Below are 26,061 nucleotides of genomic sequence, written 5' to 3' on the forward strand. Positions count from 1 at the left end.
ACAAAACCGTCCTACCTCTTGCTAATATATCCACTTGCTTCCAAGTGGGAGTAAATCCTGTCTCAAAGAATCCTCTCCAATAATTTCCCTACCACCGGCCTGTAATTTCCTGAATTATCCTTGCTACCGTTTTTAAACAAAGGGACAACATTAGCTGTTCACCAGCCCTCTGGGATCTCGCCTTTAGCCAGTGAGGATACAAAGATTTCTGTCAAGGCCCCTGCAGTTTTCTGCCTTGCCTCCCTCAGTATTCTGAGATATATCCCATTACGCCCTGGGGATTTTGCTACCTTGTGTTTTTCAAGATGCCCAACACCACCTCCTTTTTTCATTTCAATGTGACCCAAATTATCGACAGACTTTCCCATGAATACTAATGCAAAGTACTAATTTAGTACCTCGCCCATTTCTTTTGGCTCCACCCATAGATTCCACCCCCCGTCCTTGAGTCAACCAGCCGTTTCCCTGGCTACCCTCTTGCTCTTTATATACATATAAAAAGCCTTGGGATTTTCCTTAATCCTGTTTGCCAATGACTTTTCGTGACCACTTTTAACCCTCCTGTCTCCTTGTTTCAGTTCCTTCCTACTTTCCTGATTCCTCATTGGCTTCGTCTGGTCCTAGCTTTCTAGCCCTTACAAATGCTTCCTCTTTCTTTTGGACTAAGCTCACAATATCCCTCGTAATCCAAGGTTCCCAAAACTTGCCATACTTATCCTTCTTCCTCACAGGAACATGTCGACCCTGATGTTTGAAAGATTCTCACATGCCAGATGTTGATTTACCCTCAAACATCCGCCCCCAATCTAGATTCTTCAGTTCCTGCCTAATATTGTTGTAATTAGCACCCCCAACCCCCTGCCCGAGGACCTTCACCCGAGAACTACTCTTATCTTTATCCAACAGTACCTTAAACGTACTGAATTATGCTCACCCGAAATGCTCCCCTTCGACCACCTGGCTGGGCTCATTCCCCAATATTGGTATGGCCCCTTTCCTAGTTGGACAATCTACATATCGTTTCACTTGTGCCTTGTAGATGGCGGGCAGGATTTGCGGAGGGTCAGGAGGTGAGTTACTCACCACAGTATTCATAGCCATTTGGCCCTCTTTTGTAACCACAATATTCATATGGCCAGTCCAGTTCAGTTTCTGATCCATGGTAACCTGTCAGGATGTTAATAATTAATCTTTTTTATAACTTTGTAATCAAATTCATGGAAAGTGCCTAACTTTTTTTGTTGTTGTGGATAGTCGCTGTCACTGGTGCTCATATAGTTTCAATTTAATGTTTGCTGAGTAAAATGATCCATTCGATAAAACTGAGTTTAAAAAATCAAAGAAGAGACTCTACAGGCAGATTGCAGTTTACTTATATGGGTTAAGAAGATTTCTTCCTTACAAATCTCCTTGAAACCTACCTTTTGTTCGTTATCTGCTTTAAGATCTACTCATGTGGCTTCATGCCATATTTTGGAAAGACCTTTTGGGCATTCTACCCCCCAAATCTTAAAGCAGAGGAATTGTGGAGGCCATTTGCCCCATGTGCTAGTCCTTCAACTGTAGCTATGTGGTTTTTCTTGCCTTTTTCCTCAAATTAAAATGAAATGAAATGAAAATCGCTTATTGTCACAAGTAGGCTTCAATGAAGTAACTGTGAAAGGCCCCTAGTCGCCACATTCCGGCGCCTGTTCGGGAAGGCTGGTACGGGAATTGAACCGTGCTGCTGGCCTGCCTTGGTCATCTTTAAAAGCCAGCGATTTAGCCCAGTGTGCTAAACCAGCCCCAATTTTTAAGCAGAGTTGAATGGGGCTAAAAATAGTCGTTAAAAATATGTTCGATTGGTTTTTAAATGATGTTCTGGTCCTTGCATGATCCAATTTTCTAATTACCCTTAAGTGAAGAAAATTATTTAGTAGGCTGAATTCTCCGCCTCCGGCAACGGGGCCTCCAGTGCGGTGGCGAATCAGGTGTCCGGGAAAAATTGGGATCGGTGCCTGATACGCCAGTCCCCTGCTGGCGGCGGGTTCGGGGAATCACACCTGCGCACCCAGTGGGAGGGTGCTAATTGATGCAAATCGGTTCTAATGATCCATTTGCATCCACTTAGCGGGCTGGGAATCAGTCTCTGGGTCCCCTCCCTTCTCTGGTACTCTGTGCCGGGAATCTGTAGGCTGGGGTTACAACCAGTATCACTAAATGTGAACCTGACATGGTGTTCCTCGTGGTGTGGCAAGAGGGTAACTTTTCTTAAGGGAGGTGTCCCAAAAGCTCATCTGAGGGCCACCCCAGCTAACCCCGTCTCCCCATGACCCACTAAAATGGGAGTGCTGAAACCACAATGTTCACAAACATCGACCACATCCGAGTTTAAGTGCATTCCAATCACACCCCTCGTGCTGAGCTGGAAATTGACAGCACTTAAGCATCAACCACATCAAAGAGAGTTAAGTGCTGTCAATTTCCACCTCAGCACTTCAAAATCATTCCAGCATGAAGAACACTTGCATTTAAAAGTTATAAGGAAGCTGATTGTATGGTTGGGGCGGTGGACAGCCATGCGACTTCGCAATCCGATTGCCTGCTCAAAATGGCCCAAAAGTGGGGATCCCTCGTATTCCTTGCCATGCATAAATTTTCGTGTCAAAGGATACCGACAGAAACATCAAATGCTTTAGGGCGGCACGGTAGCATAGTGGTTAGCACTATTGCTTCACCTCGCCAGTCTCAGGTTCAATCCCCGGCTTGGATATCTGTCTGTGAGGCATCTGAACGTTCACCCCGTGTATGCATGAGTTTCCTCCGGGTGCTTCGGTGTCCTCACACAAGTCCCAAAAGATGTGCTATTTGGTAATTTGGACGTTCTGAATTCTCCCTCTGTGTACCCGAACAGACCCTGGAGTGTGGCAACTAGGAGCTTTTCACAGTAGCTTTGTTGCGGTGTTAATGTAAGCCTACCTGTGACAATAAAGATTATTATTATTATTATTAATAAAGAATTGCGGCGCACAAAGCACGTAAATTCAGCTTTGGAGTCTCCAAACGGAGACTCTCACCCTGTGTCTTTGTTCCTTTTGCTGATTTGTATAAATCTAAAAGTCATCCGCCTGTGGAAAAAATATTTCACTACAGTAGTTCCCCATAAAACCTTGAATAATTTGAAAACATTTACTAGGCCTATGGTGTGCTCGCGTTCATTAACAGAGGGATTGAATTTAAGAGACGTGAGGTGATGATGCAGCTGTACAAAACTTTGGTACGGCCACATTTGGAGTATTGTGTACAGTTCTGGTCGCCTCATTTTAGGAAGGATGTGGAAGCTCTGGAAAAGGTGCAAAGAAGATTTACCAGGATGTTGCCTGGAATGGAGAGTAGGTCTTACGAGGAAAGGTTGAGGGTGCTAGGCCTTTTCTCATTAGAGCGGAGAAGGATGAGGGGCGACTTGATAGAGGTTTATAAGATGATCAGGGGAATAGATAGAGTAGACAGTCAGAGACTTTTTCCCCAGGTGGAACACACCATTACAAGGGGACATAAATTTAAGGTGAAAGGTGGAAGATATAGGAGGGATATCAGAGGTAGGTTCTTTACCAAGAGAGTAGTGGGGGCATGGAATGCACTGCCTGTGGAAGTAGTTGAGTCGGAAACATTAGGGACCTTCAAGCAGCTGTTGGATAGGTACATGGATTACGGGAAAATGATATAGTGTAGATTTATTTGTTCTTAAGGGCAGCACGGTAGCATTGTGGATAGCACAATTGCTTCACAGATCCATGGTCCCAGGTTCGATTCCGGCTTGGGTCGTTGTCTGTGCGGAGTCTGCACGTCCTCCCCGTGTCTGCGTGGGTTTCCTCCGGGTGCTCCGGTTTCCTCCCACAGTCCAAAGATGTGCGGGTTAGGTGAATTGGCCAATGATAAATTGCCCTTAATGTCCAAATTGCCCTTGGTGTTGGGTGGAGGTGTTGTCTATGGGTAGGGTGCTCTTTCCAAGAGCCGGTGCAGACTCAAAGGGCCGAATGGCCTCCTTCTGCACTGTAAATTCAATGATAATCTATGATTAATCTAGGACAAAGGTTCGGCACAAGATCGTGGGCCGAAGGGCCTGTTCTGTGCTGTATTTTCTATGTTCTATGTTCTAGATTCCTACTTAACTCTTGGTGAAAAAGCTCGCCATTTTCACAACTATAACCTATTTTATGCAAATCATTCTAGTCTACATTTACTTTCTTGAAAGGAGATGGCCTTGAATATTGCCTTGAGTTCCTTCCTATGATTGGATGCCCTGAACTTCATCCAGTGCTCAACATCCTGATTAATGTCGAACTGCAACATCTCCGACTTGTTCTCGTATCCAATCTTCCATACATAAAACCCAGATTTCCATGTGTTTTTTTACAGCCTTTTCTATCTGCACTGCACCTTTTTAATGCTATTCCAATCTTTTTGGAATCAGAACTGTTCCTGATGTACTTGCTATCATGTTCTTTTTCCAAATATATACTCCTTCACATTTCTGTGCATTAGACTGCATCTGCTACTTGGCTGCTGTTTCCACTAGCCTGTTCATAATCCTCCTACAACCTCCTACATTCTTCCTCTCTTGGCTGCGTGCCTATTCAGCATCAAAAAACTTTCATATCCTTCCTCTTGTCTATGCCTAAGTTATTTATAGAAATTGAAAACATGGTCTCGATATAGAGCCTTGAAGCAGGCCACTACTCTCATACCCCTCAGCTTAAAATATATCCAGTCACCATTTTACCTGTCTCAATCCGACAGCTATTGTTATATCCTAGTACAGGATTTTTCAAAGTGCAGGTCGTGACCTGTGGGTCGACAGCGGGCAGGTGTTGGGAAGGTGGTTGAGTGATTGGACGTAGCTTTCCCCATCGTGGGAGAAGCGCTCAATGGCTGCTACTGGTTTTTACTGAGCGGCGGCCACTGTCACCTTTAAATAAAAATAAATGAGGCTGTGTGCAGTCCTCCAGCCAGAAGGAAGCAGGTCACGCACCATGCATGTATACTTGACGTCAAGGGTCCTCCGTATACATACTTTGCCGCCAAATCACAGAGAAGAGGTGCTTCCATTTTCCAACTCCTGGCAAGATGACTGAAGATGGATTAAGAGACTCAAATAGGGAGTGTACATGCTGGACCTGATCTCTCAATACAATCTGCTGGAGAGAGAGAGCTGTGCAGCAGAGTCCGGGACAGGACCGAGCACTAGAGTTAGCTCTGAATAGAGCTCCAGGACCACCAGTTAACAGCCCACAAAGAAGAAGCTTAACCCATGAACAAAGCAGTATAAACCACGCATCCCAGAAGATGCTCATCCCCTCTTCTGCATCACCTACAGTGCTCACCTGCCCCTCTAGCATCCCTGACTGTGTTCAGATCCCCACGAAGGTCAACCCCTCCCGCACGATGCTCATCCACAACCCCATGATGCTCAGTCCCTTCCTGACATTGCTAAGCTCCTGCACACAGACAACACTGCTTTCCCTCACTGCATCCTTCCTTTCTGAATCCCTGACTTCTGTCCAGCTGAGAGAGTAAGCATTTTCAGGGTGTAGGAGTATTGTTAGAAATTAGCGTTTTTGGGAGATGGGGTTGTGGGTGGTACGCGGAGGGGGGGCTGAAGTTTGTATTGTTGGGGATGTGGGGAGGGGGGCATTAACAGGCGTCGCGGGGTGGATGAAATTTCCGGAGGTGTGGGTGAGCATTGTCTGGGTATGGGGTTTGTGCAGTGACGGAGGTGCAGGAAGTGTGAAAACTTGGTGGTTTTGGGGGTGGGGTGAGCATTTCCAGAAAGGTGGGTAGTGTTGGGGGGTGGGGGGGGGGGGGCAGGAGGAAATCTAAGCACTATGGGGGGTTGTGGTTGTGGCGGCTGAGCTATGCTGGGAATGACATGTCCATTAAAAAATGATTCCTGTCGTGCCAGCAATGGCAAAGGAACTAAGAGGGTTCATGGAGCTGATGGGAGGAGTGGATCCATGGAGATTTGGGCAGCCGAGGGTGAAGGAGTTCTCCTTCTACTCACATGTGCATAAAGTGTATTCCTGGATTGATTTCTTTATTTTGAGCAGGGCCATGCTGGCTGGGGTGGTGGACACAGGGTACTCGGCGATTACAACCTCATACCATGCTCCGCACTGGGTTGATCTGCAGGTTAGTAAAGACAGTAACCAGCGCCCATACTGGAGGTTGGATGTGGGACTTTTGGCAGATGAAGGGGTGTGCGAGCGGCTGAGGAAATGTATTCAGAGCTACCTGCAGGTCAATGACACGGGGGAAATTTCAGCAGCGGTGGTTTGGGAAGCACTGAAGGCGGTGGTCAGGGGGGGCTGATCTCGATCCGGGCCCATAGTGAGAAGGTGGACAGGGCAGAGACAGACCGACTGGTAAAGGAGATACTACAGATTGATAGGAGGTATGTCCCCAGAGGCAGGGCTTTTAAGGGAACTGCGGAGGTTACAGATGGAGTTTAGCTTGCTGACCACGGGGAGGGCGGTGGAGCAGCTGAGAAAGGCGAGGGGGGCGATCTATGAACATGGAAAGAAGGCCAACAGAATACTTGCACAGCAGCTTAGGAAGAGGGAGGCAGCTAGGGAGATAGGGAAGGTAAAGGACGGAGATGGGAACCTGGTTGGTGATTCAGTAGGCGTGAATAAGTTTAGGAATTTCTACAGCAGTCTGTACAGGTCGGAACTCCCTACGGGGCCGGAGGGGATGAGGCACTTCTTGGAGGGGCTGAATTTCCCAAAGGTGGACGGGGAGCGGGTAGAAAGGCTGGGGGAGATAGTGGAAAGCTTGAAGGCCATGCAGGCGGGTAAGGCCCCGGGTCCGGACGGGTACCCAGTGGAGTTTTATAAAATGTTCTCCGGGATATTGGGGCCGGTGTTGTTGAGGATGTTGTTGAGGATGTTCAATGAGGCAAGGGAAAGAGGAGTGTTGCCCCGGAACCCCCTACAGGGCCGGAGGGGATGAGGCACTTCTTGGAGGGGCTGAATTTCCCAAAGATGGACGGGGAGCGGGTAGAAGGGCTGGGGCCCCAATCGGGCTGGAAGAGATAGTGGAAGGCTTGAAGGCCATGCAGGTGGGTAAGGCCCCGGGTCCGGACGGGTACCCAGTGGAGTTTTATAAAATGTTCTCGGGGATACTGGGGCCGGTGTTGTTGAGGATGTTCAATGAGGCAAGGGAAAGAGGGGTGTTGCCCCTGACGATGTCACAGGTAACGATTTCGCTGATTCTTAAGCGGGACAAGAACCGGGAGCTGTGTGGGTCCTACAGGCAGCTATCCCTGTTGAATGTAGATGCCAAATTCTTGTTCTCCAGGATCGAGGATTGTGTTCCGGACGTTATTGGGAAGGACCAGACGGGGTTTGTTAAGGGCAGGCAGTTGGTGGCCAATGTAAGAAGGCTGTTAAATGTGATCATGATGCCCCCGGAAGGTAGGGAGGAGGAGGTAGTGATCGCAATGGATGCAGAAAAGGCTTTTGATCGGGTAGAATGGGACTATCTGGGAGATACTGGGACGGTTCGGATTCGGGTGGGGCTTTATTGACTGGGTCAGGTTACTGTATCAGGCTCCTGTGGCAAGTGTACGGACGAATAGGATAACATTGGACTATTTTAGACTGCACCGGGTGACGAGACAGGGATGCCGCCTCTCCCCATTGTTGTTTGCGCTGGCTATAGAGCTGATGGCAATTGCTCTGAGAGCCTCGAGGGGCTGGAGAGGACTGGTCTGGGGCGGGGCGGGGGGGGGGGGGATTGGGGGTGGGGGGGTGGTGGAGCACAGGGTTTTGCTCTATGTGGATGACCTGCTTCTGTACGTTTCGGACCCAATAGAGGGGATGGAAGAAATCATGAGGACTCAAGGGGAATTTGGCCGGTTTGCGGGGTATAAGCTTAATATGGGAAAGAGTGAAATGTTTGTGGTCCAGGCGAGGGGACAGGAGAGGCGACTGGGAGAGCTGCTGTTTAGGTTAGTTAAGGGAAGCTTTAGGTACCTAGGCATCCAAGTGGCGTGGGACCGGCTGCATAAATTGAATCTGGCCCAGCTGGTGGACCAAATGAAGGACGATTTTCGGAGATGGGATGCGCTTCTGTGGGGAGGGTGCAAACGGTGAAGATGACGGTCCTCCCGGGATTCTTATTTGTATTTCAGTGTCTCCCCAACTTTATTCGACGATCCTTTTTTAAGCGGGTCAACAGAGTGATCACGGGCTTCGTCTGGGCGGGCAAGACCCAAGGGGCTGTTTAGCACAGGGCTAAATCGCTGGCTTTGAAAGCAGGCCAAGGCAGGCCAGCAGCACGGTTCAATTCCCGTAACAGCCTCCCCGAACAGGCGCCGGAATGTGGCGACCAGGGGCCTTTCACAGTAACTTCATTGAATCCTACTTGCGACAATAAGCGATTTTCATTTCATTTTCAAGACCCCGCGAGTAAGGAAGGTAATGCTTGAGCGGAGTCGGGGAGAGGGCGGGCTGGCGCTGCCAAATTTTAGCAACTATTACTGGGCGGCTACTATTACTGGGCGGCTAATATAGCCATGATCAGGAAGTGTGTGGTGGGAGAGGGGTCGACATGGGTGCATATGGAGGCGGCTTCATGTAAGGGCACCAGTTTAGGAGCGTTGGTAACTGAGCGTCTGCCATTCCTGCCGGCACCGAACTCCACCAGTCCAGTGGTGGTGGCGGCTCTGAGAGTTTGGGGCCAGTGGAGGCGGCATGTGGGAGCATCGGTCTGGGCCCCAATCTGTGATAATCACCGGTTTGCCACGGGGAATATGGATGGGGGGTTCCGGTTATGGCGGAGAACGGGGATTTGGAGGATGGGAGATATGTTCATAGAGGGGAGCTTTCCGAGTATGAGGGCGTTGGAGGAAAAGTTTGGGTTGGCGAGGGGAAACAAATTCAGGTATCTGCAGGTGCGGGACTTCCTTCGTAAACAGGTGTCAACCTTTCCTGCTCCTACCGCTAAGGGGGATTCAGGACAGGGTCGTTTCCAGAGGGTGGGTAGGAGAAGGGAGCGTCTCGGACATTTATAAGGAACTTATGGGGTCGGAGGAGACGCAGACTGAGGAGCTGAAGTGCAAGTGGGAGGAGGAGTCAACGCGTCCGCAACATGTGCCAGGCTCAGTCTGTTACAATTTAAGGTTGTTCACCGGGCTCACATGACAGTGGCTCGGATGAGCTGATTCTTTGGGGTGGAGGACAGGTGCGCAAAATGTGCGGGAGGACCGGCGAACCATGTCCACATGTATTGGACATGTCCAAAGCTTAGGTGATTTTGGCAGGGGTTTGCGGATGTCGTATCCACGGTGTTTTTAAAAAGAAATGGTGGCGGGAGTCCAGAGGTGCCGATTTTCGGGGTGTCGGAAGACCCAGGAATCCAGGAGGAGACAGAGGCAGACGTTCTGGTCTTTGCTTCCCTGGTAGCCCAGAGACAGATAGTATTAGCATGGAGGGACGCAAAGCCCTCTAAGTCGGAGATCTGGCTATCGGACATGGCTAGCTTTCTCTGTTTGGAGAAAATCAAGTTCGCCTTGAGAGGGTCACTGTTGGGGTTCACCCGGAGGTGGGGGGGGGGCGGGGGGAGTAGTTTAGGTAGAGTAGGGGGTCAATAAGGGTAGGACCTGTATGAGAGGTGAATGGCTTTTGCACTTATGTTTATGCACTATGTTTATGGTTTTGTGTAGAATGTTTATTTTGTTGTTATACCTCAATAAAATGTTTATTTAAAAAAAAAAAAATGATTCCTGTCGATGAACTAAAGATGGACGTTAAGGTGCATATCTTTAGTTCATGACAAAAAAAAGGGAACTGGCTTCAGTGGAATGATGCTCGTCACTTGGCTTCCCAGACTGTTCTTCAATGGATTAAAGCTGGAGCCTGATAGCGTTAAAAGTTAAGTGGCTGGATTCTCCGTTTTTGGGACTATGTCCCCACACCGTCATAAAAACTGTGACCTTTCATGCCAGAAAAACTGGCGTGAAGAGGCCACTTATTCATAGCCCTGCAGGGGGCTAGCAGGGACCTGTCGGGAAGCTTGCAGCTTTAGCTGCAGATCCAGGCCCCCGCACTTCCAGGTCAGAGGCCGCGCATGCGCACGGCGCGGCCTCCAGCGGCCGCGCCGTGCTACATGGCGGACTCCGACCATGGGGCTGGATCTCCTAAATAGTGCCCTGATCGGCCGCACTCCCAACCCTGACCGCCAGCCAAACATTGACTGAGTCCGCAGCCACCATGCGAGTATCCCGAACGGCAGGACCACATTAGATCCACGCCGTCAGGACTTTGGCCGGTCGGGGGCAGAGAATGGCGGGGGCGGGCCTCCTGCAATGGCCGCAGGTAGGGGATACGTGGCGCGGCATATCCTCAGAGTATACTGCTTTTTGGGACCCGGAGAATCGTGGAACCGGCGCTGGCCCCGATTTCATGCGCAGATGTGGATTCTCCGCCCCGGTGCGGCTGTGATTTTGCCGTCGGGGTGCAGAGAACCCAGCCTAAGGTCACCGTTTTAAACATGGTTAGAGGCGTGCGCTCCTGCTTCATGACTGACCGGAGGATTTGGGCCAATATGCTTCTGGATAGAGGCCTTGCATCACCTGCCATTTTATATTCAATCCTCCACGTGATAGTGAGATGAGGAATAGGGAGAGAGAGCATTTAAACACGTGGCTACAGGGATGGTGCAGGCGGGAGGGATTCAGATTTTTGGATAACTGGGGCTCTTTCTGGGGAAGGTGGGACCGGATGGTCTACATCTGAACCTGAGGGGCACAAATATCCTGGGGGGGAGATTTGTTAGTGCTCTTTGGGGGGGTTTAAACTAATGCAGCAGGGGCATGGGAACCTGGATTGTAGTTTTAGGGTAAGTGAGAATGAGAGTATAGAGGTCAGGAGCACAGATTTGACGTCGCAGGAGGGGGCCAGTGTTCAGGTAGGTGGTTTGAAGTGTGTCTACTTCAATGCCAGGAGTATATGAAACAAGGTAGGGGAACTGGCAGCATGGGTTGGTACCTGGGACTTCGATGTTGTGGCCATTTTGGAGACATGGATAGAGCAGGGACAGGAATGGATGTTGCAGGTTCCGGGGTTTAGGTGTTTTAGTAAGCTCAGAGAAGGAGGCAAAAGAGGGAGAGGTGTGGCGCTGCTAGTCAAGAGCAGTATTACGGTGGCGGAGAGGATGCTAGATTGGGACTCTTCTTCCGAGGTAGTATGGGCTGAAGTTAGAAACAGGAAAGGAGAGGTCACCCTGTTGTGAGTTTTTTATAGGCCTCCTAATAGTTCTAGGGATGTAGAGGAAAGGATGGCGAAGATGATTCTGGATATGAGCGAAAGTAACAGGGTAGTTATTATGGGAGACTTTAACTTTCCAAATATTGACTGGAAAAGATATAGTTCGAGTACAATAGATGGGTCGTTTTTTGTACAGTGTGTGCAGGAGGGTTTCCTGAAACAATATGTTGACAGGCCAACAAGAGGCGAGGCCACGTTGGATTTGGTTTTGGGTAATGAACGAGGCCAGGTGTTGGATTTAGAGGTAGGAGAGCACTTTGGGGACAGTGACCACAATTCGGTGACGTTTACGTTAATGATGGAAAGGGATAAGTATATACCGCAGGGCAAGAGTTATAGCTGGGGGAAGGGCAATTATGATGCCATTAGATGTGACTTGGGGGGGGGGGGGGGGGATAAGGTGGAGAAGTAGGCTGCAAGTGTTGGGCACACTGGATAAGTGGGGCTTGTTCAAGGATCAGCTACTGCGCGTTCTTGATAAGTATGTACCGGTCTGACAAGGAGGAAGGCGTCGAGCGAGGGAACCGTGGTTTACCAAGGAAGTGGAATCTCTTGTTAAGAGGAAGAAGGAGGCCTATGTGAAGATGAAGTGTGAAGTTTCGGTTGGGGCGATGGATAGTTACAAGGTAGCGAGGAAGGATCTAAAGAGAGAGCTAAGACGAGCAAGGAGGGGACATGAGAAGTATTTGGCAGGAAGGATCAAGGAAAACCCAAAAGCTTTCTATAGGTATGTCAGGAATAAGCGAATGACTAGGGAAAGAGTAGGACCAGTCAAGGACAGGGATGGGAAATTGTGTGTGGAGTCTGAAGAGATAGGCGAGATACTAAATGAATATTTTTCGTCAGTATTCACTCAGGAAAAAGATAATGTTGTGGAGGAGAATGCTGAGCCCCAGGCTAATAGAATAGATGGCATTGAGGTACGTAGGGAAGAGGTGTTGGCAATTCTGGACAGGCTGAAAATAGATAAGTCCCCGGGACCTGATGGGATTTATCCTAGGATTCTCTGGGAGGCCAGGGAAGAGATTGCTGGACCTTTGGCTTTGATTTTTATGTCATCATTGGCTACAGGAATAGTGCCAGAGGACCGGAGGACAGCAAATGTGGTCCCTTTGTTCAAAAAGGGGAGCAGAGACAACCCCGGCAACTATAGACCGGTGAGCCTCACGTCTGTAGTGGGTAAAGTCTTGGAGGGGATTATAAGAGACCAGATTTATAATCATCTAGATAGGAATAATATGATCAGGGATAGTCAGCATGGCTTTGTGAAGGGTAGGTCATGCCTCACAAACCTTATTGAGTTCTTTGAGAAGGTGACTGAACAGGTAGACGAGGGTAGAGCAGTTGATGTGGTGTATATGGATTTCAGCAAAGCATTTGATAAGGTTCCCCACGGTAGGCTATTGCAAAAAATACGGAGGCTGGGGATTGAGGGTGATTTAGAGATGTGGATCAGAAATTGGCTAGCTGAAAGAAGACAGAGGGTGGTGGTTGATGGGAAATGTTCAGAATGGAGTACAGTCACAAGTGGAGTACCACAAGGATCTGTTCTGGGGCCGTTGCTGTTTGTCATTTTTATCAATGACCTAGAGGAAGGCGCAGAAGGGTGGGTGAGTAAATTTGCAGACGATACTAAAGTCGGTGGTGTTGTCGATAGTGTAGAAGGATGTAGCAGGTTACAGAGGGATATAGATAAGCTGCAGAGCTGGGCTGAGAGGTGGCAAATGGAGTTTAATGTAGAGAAGTGTGAGGTGATTCACTTTGGAAGGAATAACAGGAATGCGGAATATTTGGCTAATGGTAAAGTTCTTGAAAGTGTGGATGAGCAGAGGGATCTCGGTGTCCATGTACATAGATCCCTGAAAGTTGCCACCCAGGTTGATAGGGTTGTGAAGAAGGCCTATGGAGTGTTGGCCTTTATTGGTAAAGGGATTGAGTTCCGGAGTCGGGAGGTCATGTTGCAGCTGTACAGAACTCTGGTACGGCCGCATTTGGAGTATTGCGTACAGTTCTGGTCACCGCATTATAGGAAGGACGTGGAGGCTTTGGAGCGGGTGCAGAGGAGATTTACCAGGATGTTGCCTGGTATGGAGGGAAAATCTTATGAGGAAAGGCTGATGGACTTGAGGTTGTTTTCGTTGGAGAGAAGAAGGTTAAGAGGAGACTTAATAGAGGCATACAAAATGATCAGGGGGTTGGATAGGGTGGACAGTGAGAGCCTTCTCCCGCGGATGGATATGGCTGGCACGAGGGGACATAACTTTAAACTGAGGGGTAATAGATATAGGACAGAGGTCAGAGGTAGGTTCTTTACGCAAAGAGTAGTGAGGCCGTGGAATGCCCTACCTGCTACAGTAGTGAACTCGCCAACATTGAGGGCATTTAAAAGTTTATTAGATAAACATATGGATGATAATGGCATAGTGTAGGTTAGATGGCTTTTGTTTCGGTGCAACATCGTGGGCCGAAGGGCCTGTACTGCGCTGTATTGTTCTATGTTCTATGTTCTAACCCTTATTCAACCCGCACTACTGTCTTTGCATGTCATTAAATATGAACATTTTGCACAATCATATAAATTATGGTGTGTATTCACCATGCTGCCTATCCTGAACTACAATTCTGTAAGCACTTCACACTCGCACCTCTTTAACTGGGAATAATTGTTCACATGTTTGTGGTCCTTCATCATAGGTTGGAAGGTATACGTTAACAGCCAAGACAGGTTTCCTTGTCATTTAAAATTTATTAATTTCTTAAATGTGCATTAACCATTTTCTTGTCATAATTGCAGGAACCAAGACATTTACAGTTTGTTGCGGAGTTTGGTGAAAGCAATGTTTACGTACTGTTATCGGGAAGGAAGATGTATGGAGCCCCAACAAATTTTGGATTCTGTATCAAGGTAGACCCTTTCTGTTGAATCGAGGAGCCAGCTGTGAGTAGATATCGTGTAATTTGTGTGTGTCAATAGCTGTTTCTCCGCATTATGTAATGTGTATTTTAAGGTACAGTGCAAAATGTAGGCTAGGTTTATCCATCAATTTACAAAAAGTACTTTTCCCATAGGGTTAACCTCGTGCATTTAAAGTACGGGTTAACTGAACACAAATGGATTGAAGGTGATAAAACGAACAGGGTTTAATTTAGAGGTGTTTTTAGTGATTTTCTTTTTAATTCCAACAGGCATTATTGTTAAGGCATGCATTAATCCTAAACAATTTGCTGTGGCCTTCCAGCTTCACAAGTCAGGAGGTACCAGAGATCTGAAGTTACTTTGTGCTGAAGATGAACAGAGTAGGACATGCTGGGTGACAGTGATTCGACTTTTTAAGGTAATAGTATTAATATTGTTACAAAAGTGTAGAAGATCGATCCTTTTTTTAAAATGAAAACTGCATTCTCCTAAAATATACATATATTTGTAAAATGATTAAAGGCAGCCTGTTATGTGTTTCTTTATTCTCTAACAGTTTTGTGTGCATGCACATGTGAGCATATCCATTATGTTTAAAGCATTGATTGCATTCTGCTTGCTATACCCCAACTTGACTAAATAGCAATTTGGTGTGCAGGTTTGCCTAATTACTTTGAAATATTTTAAAACCATGAGATTTATGATTCAATTTGCATCTCCACTCATTAGCTAAATAATCAAGATAACAATGTGCACATTTTGATTGGATTTGTTTTGTTTTTACATTTTCTTGAGTCCAGCATGTTAACAAGTGGGTAAGACATTTAAGATTCTCATTTTTTGGATAGTGTGCCCTTGGGCAGTATGAATGTAACCAAATGCACCCAGAGGACTCAGCCAGCCATTTTGACACTGCAAAAAAAAAAAGAAAAATACAACTACTCTTGATGCCTGTATTGCAGTATTGGGTTGAAATTTTGGTGAAATGGTATCCCCTTTGTGGCAAAAAAGAAGTATAACAAAGAGATAAGGTATGGAGGTGCTCATAATCTGGATTCAGACCAGCAAGAATGTATTCCCTGATAAATAACATCCTTTTTAACAGCTGTGCAAACACCGTCATCTGTGCAGCAGATTAAATTATTTAAATTAAGCTGCATTTTGGAGCTATATCTTTGCTGTTGTGTTTTAACAAATGAAATGAAAATGAAATGAAAATCGCTTATTGTCACAAGTAGGCTTCAAATGAAGTTACTATGAAAAGCCCCTAGTCGCCACATTCCGGCGCCTGAAAAATCAGCCCTTTAAAGTAATGGAGGAAAAAAGATAATTGTGAGATGGATGGACTTGCTTTGCAGTTTGACTTTTTTTAACTCTATTGCGGTGCTTGCTTGGACCTGGGGTAAAAGGGAAAAGTGGTTAATACTTGAGAATTACTGTGAAGAGGAGTTGATGAATGTATGCATAATTATGTGTTATATTAAAAAAACTTCCCTGTCCCTGTATCTTAGCCAAGAAGTGTCTGTGTGAAGAAATCCAAAACTGACTACACTTAAAGTTAATCCGTCTGGCTCAAGATTTCAGCAGCACACATCTTAGTTTTTTTTCCAAGTCACTTTTATGGCTGGTTTAGCACAGTGGACTAAACAGCTGGCTTGTAATGCAGAACAATGCCAGCAGCGCGGGTTCAATTCCCTTACCAGCCTCTCCGAACAGGCACTGGAATGTGGCAACTCGAGGCTTTTCATAGTAACTTCATTGAAGCCTACTTGTGACAATAAGATTATTATTATTATTTTTTTTGAGACTGAGAGTTCTTGCCCTTACTTTTCCATGGAGGTTGTATCGTCAATGATCACTTCAGTAGTCTTGATGTCAGTTGGAACTAATAATCTAGCGATATCGTCCCCAGTTCTTTTATATATTAAATGCATGTGTTCTTCCCTTGTACAGTTGTTTATTCAGTGCTTTAGGCTGTGACACCCAGACAAAAACTAGGCATCAGTAAAGGTTGGGAAGAGTAACGACTACCCGACCCTTCAAATTGTTGATTTGGAAAAAAGGCACAAAATGCAACATTCAGCATGCTCTGATCATTGTTAAAGTTTCTGTTCTCATTTCCCTGAATGCCTGTCATTAAGAATCATCAGTGTTTCTCTCCACTTCACAGCCCCCTGCATTTCAATGGTTCTCTTGTTTCTTGGTGACAAGAACTGGATCGAGTATTCAAGATGTGATAAATGTAATCATTACTTCCCATGACCTATTTTCAACTATCTTTGGTTTTGTAATTATTTCATTGGGTTTAATAGAAACGGACATTGCTGGTTGGTGTCCCACAAGTATCAGTGATGGACACCACAGTTCACCGTATACAGAAATGATTTGAATTTGGGAGTCCAAAGTATAATCTAAAACATGCAGATGGTAACTAACTGAGGAGAACAACAAAATAAAGAAATGGATAATAACTTGCAGAATGGGTCTGCAATTGGTAAATTAACTTTGATATAGATACGCCATTGTTTGCGGTCTCTGCTCCAATCTCCGTTCCCTAGCTACTGACTCCATCCATCCTTCTGTCTGAGATTGAGCTCATATGTTTGTAAGCTTAGTTTTGCATTTGATCTCAAGATGATTTCTGACCTTGTATTCATGCCACCACCAAGACTGCCTATTTCCACCTCCATAACGTCACAGGGCTTCACCCGTTACAGAGTACCCAAATTTTATTTTGTGAATACTGGAGGAAGTATTCACTCAACTTATTTACTTGTTTTCCCTCCATTTTGAACTGTTTCCATCTTTATTTTGCTGCCTCGTTTCTCTGACTGCCATATTCTAACCTGGCACTGAAATCATTTCTTACTCTTTTATGCTTAGTTTCAGCTGCCACACTTTATCCTGGCTCATTTCTGCTTCTCTGATCTCCATTTTAGCAGGGTTCGTCCATTCTCTTGATTCATCCCAATGGGTGACATTTCCTTTTCCACTAAAGATTTGTGGAACTCATTTTTCCTCTGTCATGTGAGTGTCCCTGTAAGAAAGGTTTTGTTTGACCACATGACTTGTAGCATGCCTTCAGTGAAGTCATTTGTGGGTGGAGCTGGGCTGTGTCTGTCAGGCGAGGGGGGTGTTAGTGTTTGAGTTTCAGTTTGTTGATTTGGACTGCAGAAGAGAAGCAGTGTTTCCCTGTTTTCATTTTAAAGTTGTTCCACATTAGGTGTGGGTGTGGCAAACTGCCCTGGTAACTTTAAAGATAGAGTTGCTTCCCGGAAGGAGTTTGAATCTGCTGGTTGGAGGCTGGATTTCCGGGAAAGGACCAGTCCCATTCAAGTGAGGCTACAGTGTGCTGGGCCATGCCCTTAAAGTTTTTGGTTGATTGGATTTTGTATTGAATTGGAACAGCAACTAAGGGGGATTTGTGAAGAGTTATACACTTAGATTACTGTAGCTGTTGTGTTTTCTTTATCTTTGTAATTGATAAATTCTTGCTCTGTTTTACATATGTTCATTACATTCTTATAACAAACTTTGTTTTGATAAAAGCACCTAGGAAGTCTGATGAATCACACCTGAAATGAAGCTCTTGTGCTCATCCTAGCCAAATTAAACATAAACGTTATTGGTCAGATGAACTTCATAATACACTTGAGTTTCTAAGCCTTGGCGCAAAACACCACCTCCCCACTTATAATTGATTTGTTTGAATCATTTTGGATCATGTTTGTTTGGACTAAGCTTGTTTCTTTTTGGGAATGTAGTTATTCTACATTCTCATTTCTACAAGGGTTTTCCTGTAACTTTAGTAGAAACCCTGGAGAAATGACAAACGATTTTCATGTGGATCTTCTACCAAAGTTACATGGGACCAGCAGGAGAACCAACATGGAAATTCAAAGGTATTCTATTTGTCTTCTCCAGAAATTTATCCTTGGCGCCTCGTCTTGGGTATTTTTATTCACAAATCACATATTAATTTTTTTCACTCTGTAGTCACTGCAGGGTGCTATGACTACTATTCCATGTGCATTTTCTATATCACCTATAAATAGCAAATAAGAATGAGAATATATGAAAAGTAGGGCCCACTAGGGACTAACAGGGAAATCTGTGGGTGGAGCCAGAATACATTGGTAGGATGCTGAATTTCATATCTGTCTTCGACTGTGGAGATAGCTATAGAACTCTGGGAGAGAGGGAGGTATTGGAGGTGTTGAACGGTTTAAAAGTGGAAATGTCACCAAATCCGGATGAATTGTGTCCCAGGTTGCTGTGGGGGCGAGGGAAGAGACTGCAGGGGATCTAACCCGAGTTTTTAATTCTTCTTGGCCTCTGGGGAGATGCCAGATGATTGGAGAGCAGCTAATATGGTACCACGATTTAAGAAAGGTTGTAGAGGTAAGCCAGGGAACTATAGACCAGTGAGTCTCATGCCAGTGGTAGGGAAACTACTGGAACAAATTCTGATCAAGACAATCTATCTCCACTTGGAGAGGCAAGGTTTGATCAGCAATAGTCAGCATTGCTTTGTCAGAGGGACGTCAGGCCTAACAGATTTGATTGAAATTTGAGCATTTGTCCAGGTGTATAAATGAGGATAGCGCAGTTGATGTAGTTTACATGGATTTCAGAAAGCCTTCAACAATGTCCCACATGGGAGACTTATAAAGGAGGCAAATGCACACAGGATACAGAGCAACTTGATAAGGTAGATTCCAATTTGTCTTAGCTATAGGAGATGGAGGGTGATGATAAGTGGCTGCTTTAGTGACTGGAAGCCAGTGTCCAATGGTGTACCACAAGGATCTGTGCTGAGTTCCTTATTGTTTGCCATTTATATACATGACATAGATGATTATATGGGGGGTAGGATCACAAAGATTGGCTGGGTGGTTCGCAGTGAGGTCGAGTGTCTTTGGTTGCAGTAAGATATAGATGGGATGGTCACGTGGGCAGAAATATGGCTGCCAGAATTTAACCCTGAAAAGTGAGGTGTAAAAAAGGGAACCAGGCGAAGGGAACCTGCCAGGGGCACACAGATGTAGCCATCTGAGATGGCCACCTGCAAAGGACCATGGGAATTATGGCCTACCCAGGACTCGGACAGATACAGAGCTTCTGTGTATTTGAAACGCAGGTAGACCTGATCGAAACCCCGGCTCGTTTGCATTCTAATGGCCCATTTCTCCAGAACAATAGGACTGCACTCAAGAAACCGATACGGACACAGACTGATCGGCCCCACTCCCTTTACTCAGAGCCCAACTGCCAAGGTCAATGACCGCTAAGGACCCGCCCAGCCACCAAGGCACCCGCCCCTTTATTGGCCAAAATCGAAGGCAGTGATCCTTCGGAAGGCAGTGATTACACGGAAAACAGAAAACACAGGATGAAGCAAGGACCGCTAACATGCGTGTTGATCGTCGCTGGACTTCTGCAACTGCGCAACGGACAATTTTAATGTACCAGGCCCGAACACTACCACACAACATGACACCCCTAGCCCGGAAACCACACCACACATAGAGATAGACACCGAAACCCCCACTTGGTGCAAAAACATTGCCAAATGGTACCCCCTTTCATACACAGTAGAGGCCCTTCTAGTAATTGCAATAATCTGCAGTGTCATTCAGACACTTCGTCTCCGTAAATGCCGACTAAGAAACCAATAGACACAGACAGATCGGCACCACTCCCTTTACTCAGAGTCCAACTGCCAAGGTCAATGACCGCTCAGGACCCGCCCAGCCACCAAGGCACCCGCCCCTTTATTGGCCAAAATCGAAGGCAGTGATCGAAGCCCTGTCGAACTATTGGGTCTAATATCAAGGACCGTTCCAAAGAGCGCGAAATCCCAGAGGGATAAAAGGGGACACAGCCATGTGTTCTGCCTCTTTTGGACGTGGCCTGTGCCAGCCTCCTATGAATCCGGCCTGTGCCAGCCCAACTGCAGCATAACGACCAGACAGCCAAGTTCAAGACGAACGATCGCTACCTGACGGATGAGCCCAGCAGAGACAGAGCCACTTCTTCAAACCAGCCACGTGAGATCAAGATAAAGGCCTTATCCACTTGCACAGTGCTGGTCGCCTGAAGTTAAGTATAGGCTATTGTAGTTGATGGGTGTAGTTTAACTTGTAGTATAATGTGCTTGCATGTCAAAGTAACCCTTGTGTGTAAATAAACCATCTTTGAACTTGAACTGACTAACTGGTTGTGTGGTCATTTAACCGATATATGGGAAAGCCTTGTGGTTCAGTAAGAGAAATAGAAACACCCACAGTATTGGTGACGCTGTTGGGACATAACATCACATCATAAAAAGAGCCTCAGTATCATATTGGCGACTCTAAAGAGCAACATAGCCCCCAGGGAGAGGAAAATGGCCAGACTCCTGGTGGTGCCAGGGGCTCCCTTCTGGGGGAACTGTATTGGGAGTTTGCATGCCTGTGCCTGTGTAGGGGGGTGTTGTCTTTTTGAAGGTGCCAGTGTGATGCTGTGGGCTACGCCTCCCCATATTTTTCATCCTGTGCTGCACAATATGGACAGAAAAACTGGCTGTGCAGCTGGCGCGCTGCACTCTGCTTTTTCTCACCTATGCCAGCACTTAAAACATAAGAAAATTCCGTTCATTGTGTTTCTTAACAGATTTCTCAGGCCATCTTGTGTTCTTTTGGTAATCGGCTTAAATCCATGCTCTTTGGTTATCAATCCTTCTATAACTGGAAACTCTCTTCTCTATTTGCTTTCTCTTCAGGTCCCCCATTCCCCTTATCTCCACTGAGGAGAGAATTCCAGCTTCTGCACATAAAGTAACTGAAACCCTTCATCCCTGGCTTGCTGTCCAAGACTGTTTGAAGTTTTTCCTGAAGTGTGGCTCAATGCCCAGTATCTACGACAACTCATGTCCCCAGCATTGTACGTTTTTACCTTGGAGAACAAATTGAAAATTAAAACACTTGAAAGGGAAATAAAATCCTATTGGAGGTGCATTTGGATTGTACAAACAAACTGTTGACCAGAAAATATCAATGGATCTTAATGTTCTTAATTTGAGTATCATGAATAGAGCGATCAATCTTAAAAATTAATACACAAGAATATATACTGGATGTGGTTATATGTGACTGATTTTTCTTAATCTTCCATGACCTGGCCAAAATGCCCTGTTGACACACAGGGCTCCTGCCTATCTTGCACAAGTAGGGCTCTTCGTTCCTGTGGCTGTAGTGTCCTAGGCCCAACCATCTTCAGCTGCTTTATCAATTAAGTCTGTCCATCATAAGGCCAGAAGTGGGGATGTTTGTAGATGACTATACAATGTTCAGCACCATTCGCAACTCCTCAGAAAATGAAGCAGCCCATGTCCAAATACTGCAAGACCTGGACAATATCCAGGCTTGGGCTGCTCACCTCCTAATCCCCTCAAAGCCTGTCCACCATCTACAAGGCACAAGTCAGGAGTGTAATGGAGTACGCTCCACTTGCCTGGATGAGTACAGCTCCAGCAACACTGGACTGAGTAAGGGCAGACGGTTTTGTTTTTAGTTAGGACATCATGATCGGCACAGGCTTGGAGTGCCGAAGGGCCTGTTCCTGTGCTGTACTTTCCTTTGTTCAATGCAACTGCAATCTGCAGTGGAATCATTGCTGGAATGCAATGGCGCAACTTGATGCTGATAACCTTCAAATGTGAAGAAAACGTTGCGACTTGGTTTCGGTAGTGCAACAATGACTTTGGCCCCCTTAGCCTAGTGGACCTTGGAGAAGCCAAGCCACTGATGTTGAACCACTGTAATCATGTGCATCATGCACATGCAGAGTTGAAGAATTTTGTGCATCTTGGGAACACAGATGTTTGAAAAAGTGAAGCCACATTGTATTTATTTGTAGTCTATTAACAATGGTGGGGATGTTTAATTTTAAGGCGCAACATGTTCTTTAGAGGGATGTGGCACAAGGAAATGCTGAGGGTTTTGTCAAAGGTTGATATCATGACTAGTGCAGGCTTGGAGGACCGAAGGGCATGTTCCTATGCTGTATTATTCTTTGTTCTTTGTATGACAACATTTCAGTAACTTTTTTCCCTCATGCCTTCTTATCGAAATAGTCAGCATATTTTGATTTCAACTCCTCAAATGCATTAAAAAAAATAAATCTTTTATTTTGCAGTATGGAATACAACTGTACCAAAACTATAAAATACCACAGCAAAGGCGGGGTAGCCTTACATCACTGAATTCATCACCAATGGTATGAAGTTCAAAATATAAACTGGAAAAAATTGTAGCTTAGAAAAATAACTTGTGCATTAAAGTTAATCATCTAAACTTAACATTCGATATCGTTGCAAAAATTTGCTTATATAGTGATATGCCTAGACAGATGTAAACTGAGGGTCCTTGTCCAAGTAAATGAATTGAAGAAAACATCCATTAAAGTGTTTATATTGTCGGTTGGTTCGCTCAGTTGGCTGGACAGCTGGTTCGTGATGCGGTGCAGTGCCAACAGCACAGGTTCAATTCTCGTGCTGGCTGAGGTTATTCATGAAGGCCCTGTCTTCTCAACCTTGCCCCTCGCCTGAGGTGTGGTGACCCTCGGGTTAAATCCCTGCCATTCAGCTCCCAAAGGGCGAGCAGCCCTCTGCGACTGTGGCAACATTTATTATTATGTTACCACATCACGCAAACATGAACAGGGTAGTTGTTAGCAATCCATGGTTCAGATCATCATTCTCTCAGCAGCACGCTGTCAAAAATGTTCCAGACAAGTAATTATTTTAAAAAGTGGTAGTAAAATAAATACGATCGACTTATTACCATCAAAACTTTATATTACCATCGAAACTCGAAGATCCACTAGGACTAGATCCACTGATGAATGAAAAAAGTTGGATAATTCAATAGTTAAATTTACAGCATTCCCCTGCACACAGACCAGCATCGCCCTCTACACAGACCAGATAATGCAAATAATAAATACAGTCTTTACGTTTTTTATAACTCTGAGATGGACTTGTGCAAAACAAGAGTCACAGATGTAACTGAGAAGAGTAGTAATTCCGGTAGGAAGCAATGCAGGGCCTGAAAGGCTGTCAGTGACAGCATTGGAAATGATGGTTTGATGTTTAACGGTGAGGTCATGGTTTAGGGAGCAGAGTGGTGCCGAGTTGGCGTTCAGCTAGGCCAGTTTTCCAAGAAAAGCTGTGCCTTGTCAGCTTTCCTAATGTTAATATTGGATCTCTGAAAAAGAAGGACGGAAAGTTCGGAGGGAGATAGATTAGAGTGAGTGCCACAGTGAAATTGAGGCAGCTGCTGTTACACTGAAAGTTCTCAATGAAAAGGTCTAGAGAGGGTCCCGGTGGAAGGATAATTCTCATTACAGGAAAAAGGGGCTGCTGTGAGTGGGAACTGAAGAAGTGAACATGGAGGCGAAGGAAACCGAACAGCTCACCATCATGCCAAGCTCCGATTTCATTCAGATAAGATGGGAAAACTAAGGCCTTTGCTGTGGATTGATTGTTCAGGGTTATAGAGGGGAAGGTCAGAAGAGATTGTGGAAACATGGCCAGGGGTGAAATTGGAAGAAAGGATGGGGTCAGAGGAGAATGAAGGGGGAACAGGGGCCCAGAGAGCCATCAGCATTCGTTAATTGTTGAAACATGAAACCCTTGAAAGGAAGAACAGTTTTTTTTGACAAGAGGTGAAGGAAGAAACGGAATTGTGGACAAGGACATCTTTGAGAGTGAGAATTGGTGCTGTTGAAGAAAACAGTACAAGATGTGCATGTGACCTGCCAAATATTGAGCATGGGACAGTGGTTCGGGGAATGCTGAATATTCTGGAGATGTCTGTAAACTTGGTCCTGAAACATGAAGAGTGAAATTTCATTTGGAATTGAATAAAAGCGGCAGTTTCTGAGGAAGGAAATGTGACCGTGAAAGTGTGTAGTGGTAGATGTCTAATCAATGAAGGAAGGGGAATGAAAGCAATGAAGATAAACAAGATAAAAGAGAAAAAACTCAGAAATTCGTATGAGTGGAGAAAGTCCTCCAGAGAAGCATTCCTGGGAGAGTGAATCAAACCCTAATACAAAAACAAAATACTGCAGATGTGGGAAATTTGAGGGAAGCATGAAGAGCTGATCAGGTCAGGCAACATCAGTGGAGAGAGAAAGCGTCAACATTTCAGGTCAATGGCCTTTCATCCAATCTGGGAGGGATTCGAGTTGTAGCTGTTTTTAAGCACGGTTGGTATAGTGGGGAAGTAGAAGAAAGGCTGGTAAAGTGGGGGAGTAGAGGAACGAACAAAAGGAGAAGTCTGATATGTTGGGAGGAAGAGTAAATGACGAATGGGATAATGGAGCAAGGCAAAAAGTGATGGTGTGACAAGTAAAGAGGCAAAAGATGGGCCCAGAGAAGGTGTAAAAGGAGAAAAGCAAAATCAACAAATGGGAAGAGGATCTGAAAGTGTTGAACTCAGCGGTGAATATGGGAGGCCTTAAAGTCCTTCATTGAAAGGTGAGGTGTTGTTCCTTGATTATGTTGAGCTTCATCAGAATGGCATAGGAGGCGGAGGAGAAAATCACGTCAAGAGTGGGCATAGGGCAGAGAATTAAAATGATAGGTGACAGGAAGCTCAGAGCCTCCATTGCAGATTGAACGGATCTATTCTGAAAAGCAGTTCCTAATCTGCAATTTGTGTCCTCCGTGTAGAGGACATGGCAGAATTTAATACACTGAATAGAAAAGCCCAAGTAAATTAGTTTCTTTTTTAAAAATATTTTTATTCAAGTCATTTAACACATATACACAGAACATCAGACAAACAACACATCAACCCAATAAACAACCCCAACCCTCTAACCCCTCATAACACCAGCACCCTTCCCATTGCGGATCCCTCAATCCTCCCTGAAGAAATCAATGAACGATTTCCACCTCTGGTCGAACCCCTCTACTGACCCCCACAGAGCAAACTTGACCTTCTCCAATCTCAGGCATGCTGCCAGGTTGCTCACCCACACTCCTGCCTTCGGCAGCTCCGAGTCCCTCCAGCCCAACAAAATGTGCTATCACGGAGGCAAAGGCCAATTCATCGGCCTCTCTTGTTCTCTCCCACAGCAAATATTTCCCCCTCGGACCCGGAACCACCTCCACACCCAGCACCTCGGACATCACGTCTGAGAACCCCTGCCAGAACCCCTTCAGTCTTGTACATGCCCAGAGCATGTGGATGTGATTCGTGGGCCTGCCCACACCTATCGTCCCACCCCCGCAAAGGACCTGCTCATCCTCGCCACTATCATGTGGGCTGTATGCACAACTTTAAACTAGATGAGGCTTTACCTCGCACACGACGAGGACACGTTCACATCCGCAAGGCCTATGACTGTCTGGGCCCGCACCTACCCACCCAGCTTCTCCTCCCACTTGCGCTTAGTATCCTCCCCCAGAGCGCCCTTCCTCCATCAATTCCTCCGAAATGTCTGACATATTCCCCTCCCCTATTTCGTCTTCTGAAACTGTTTCCCTTGCAGCACCGGAGGCCGCAGCCCCGGGAAGGACGGCACCTCTCTCCTCCGAAATCCTGAACCTACAGGTACCTGAAACATTTAGGCAACTCATACAATTCCTGCAACCCTGCGAATTTCCCCCCTACAACCAAGCCCCTGAAGTATCTCAATCCCCACCTGCCGCCATCCCCAAAGCCTCGCGCCGAACCCCGCTGGCACAAATCTGTGGTTGTCGCAGATCTGCGCCCTCAACAACATACCCTCCAGCTCAAAAGGCTGCCAACACTGCCCCCTCACCTTTTAATGCTGGCCCCACCA

The 26,061-nt window shown here is 46.1% G+C and overlaps 1 protein-coding gene across 5 annotated transcripts in view; it reads left to right on the top strand.

Moving 5' to 3' along the window:
• Nucleotides 1-26,061, top strand: part of grb14 (growth factor receptor-bound protein 14) — a 364,132-nt gene that overhangs the window by 322,626 nt on the left and 15,445 nt on the right. For all 5 annotated transcript variants that reach the window (XM_072474138.1, XM_072474117.1, XM_072474127.1 and 2 more), the window contains 3 exons: nt 14,101-14,211; nt 14,546-14,641; nt 22,402-22,482. In XM_072474138.1, coding sequence (XP_072330239.1) covers nt 14,101-14,211; nt 14,546-14,641; nt 22,402-22,482 — 288 coding nt within the window. The remainder of the gene's footprint in view (nt 1-14,100; nt 14,212-14,545; nt 14,642-22,401; nt 22,483-26,061) is intronic.

This window comes from Scyliorhinus torazame, chromosome 2, assembly GCF_047496885.1.
Source record: "Scyliorhinus torazame isolate Kashiwa2021f chromosome 2, sScyTor2.1, whole genome shotgun sequence".
Lineage (NCBI taxonomy): Eukaryota > Metazoa > Chordata > Chondrichthyes > Carcharhiniformes > Scyliorhinidae > Scyliorhinus > Scyliorhinus torazame.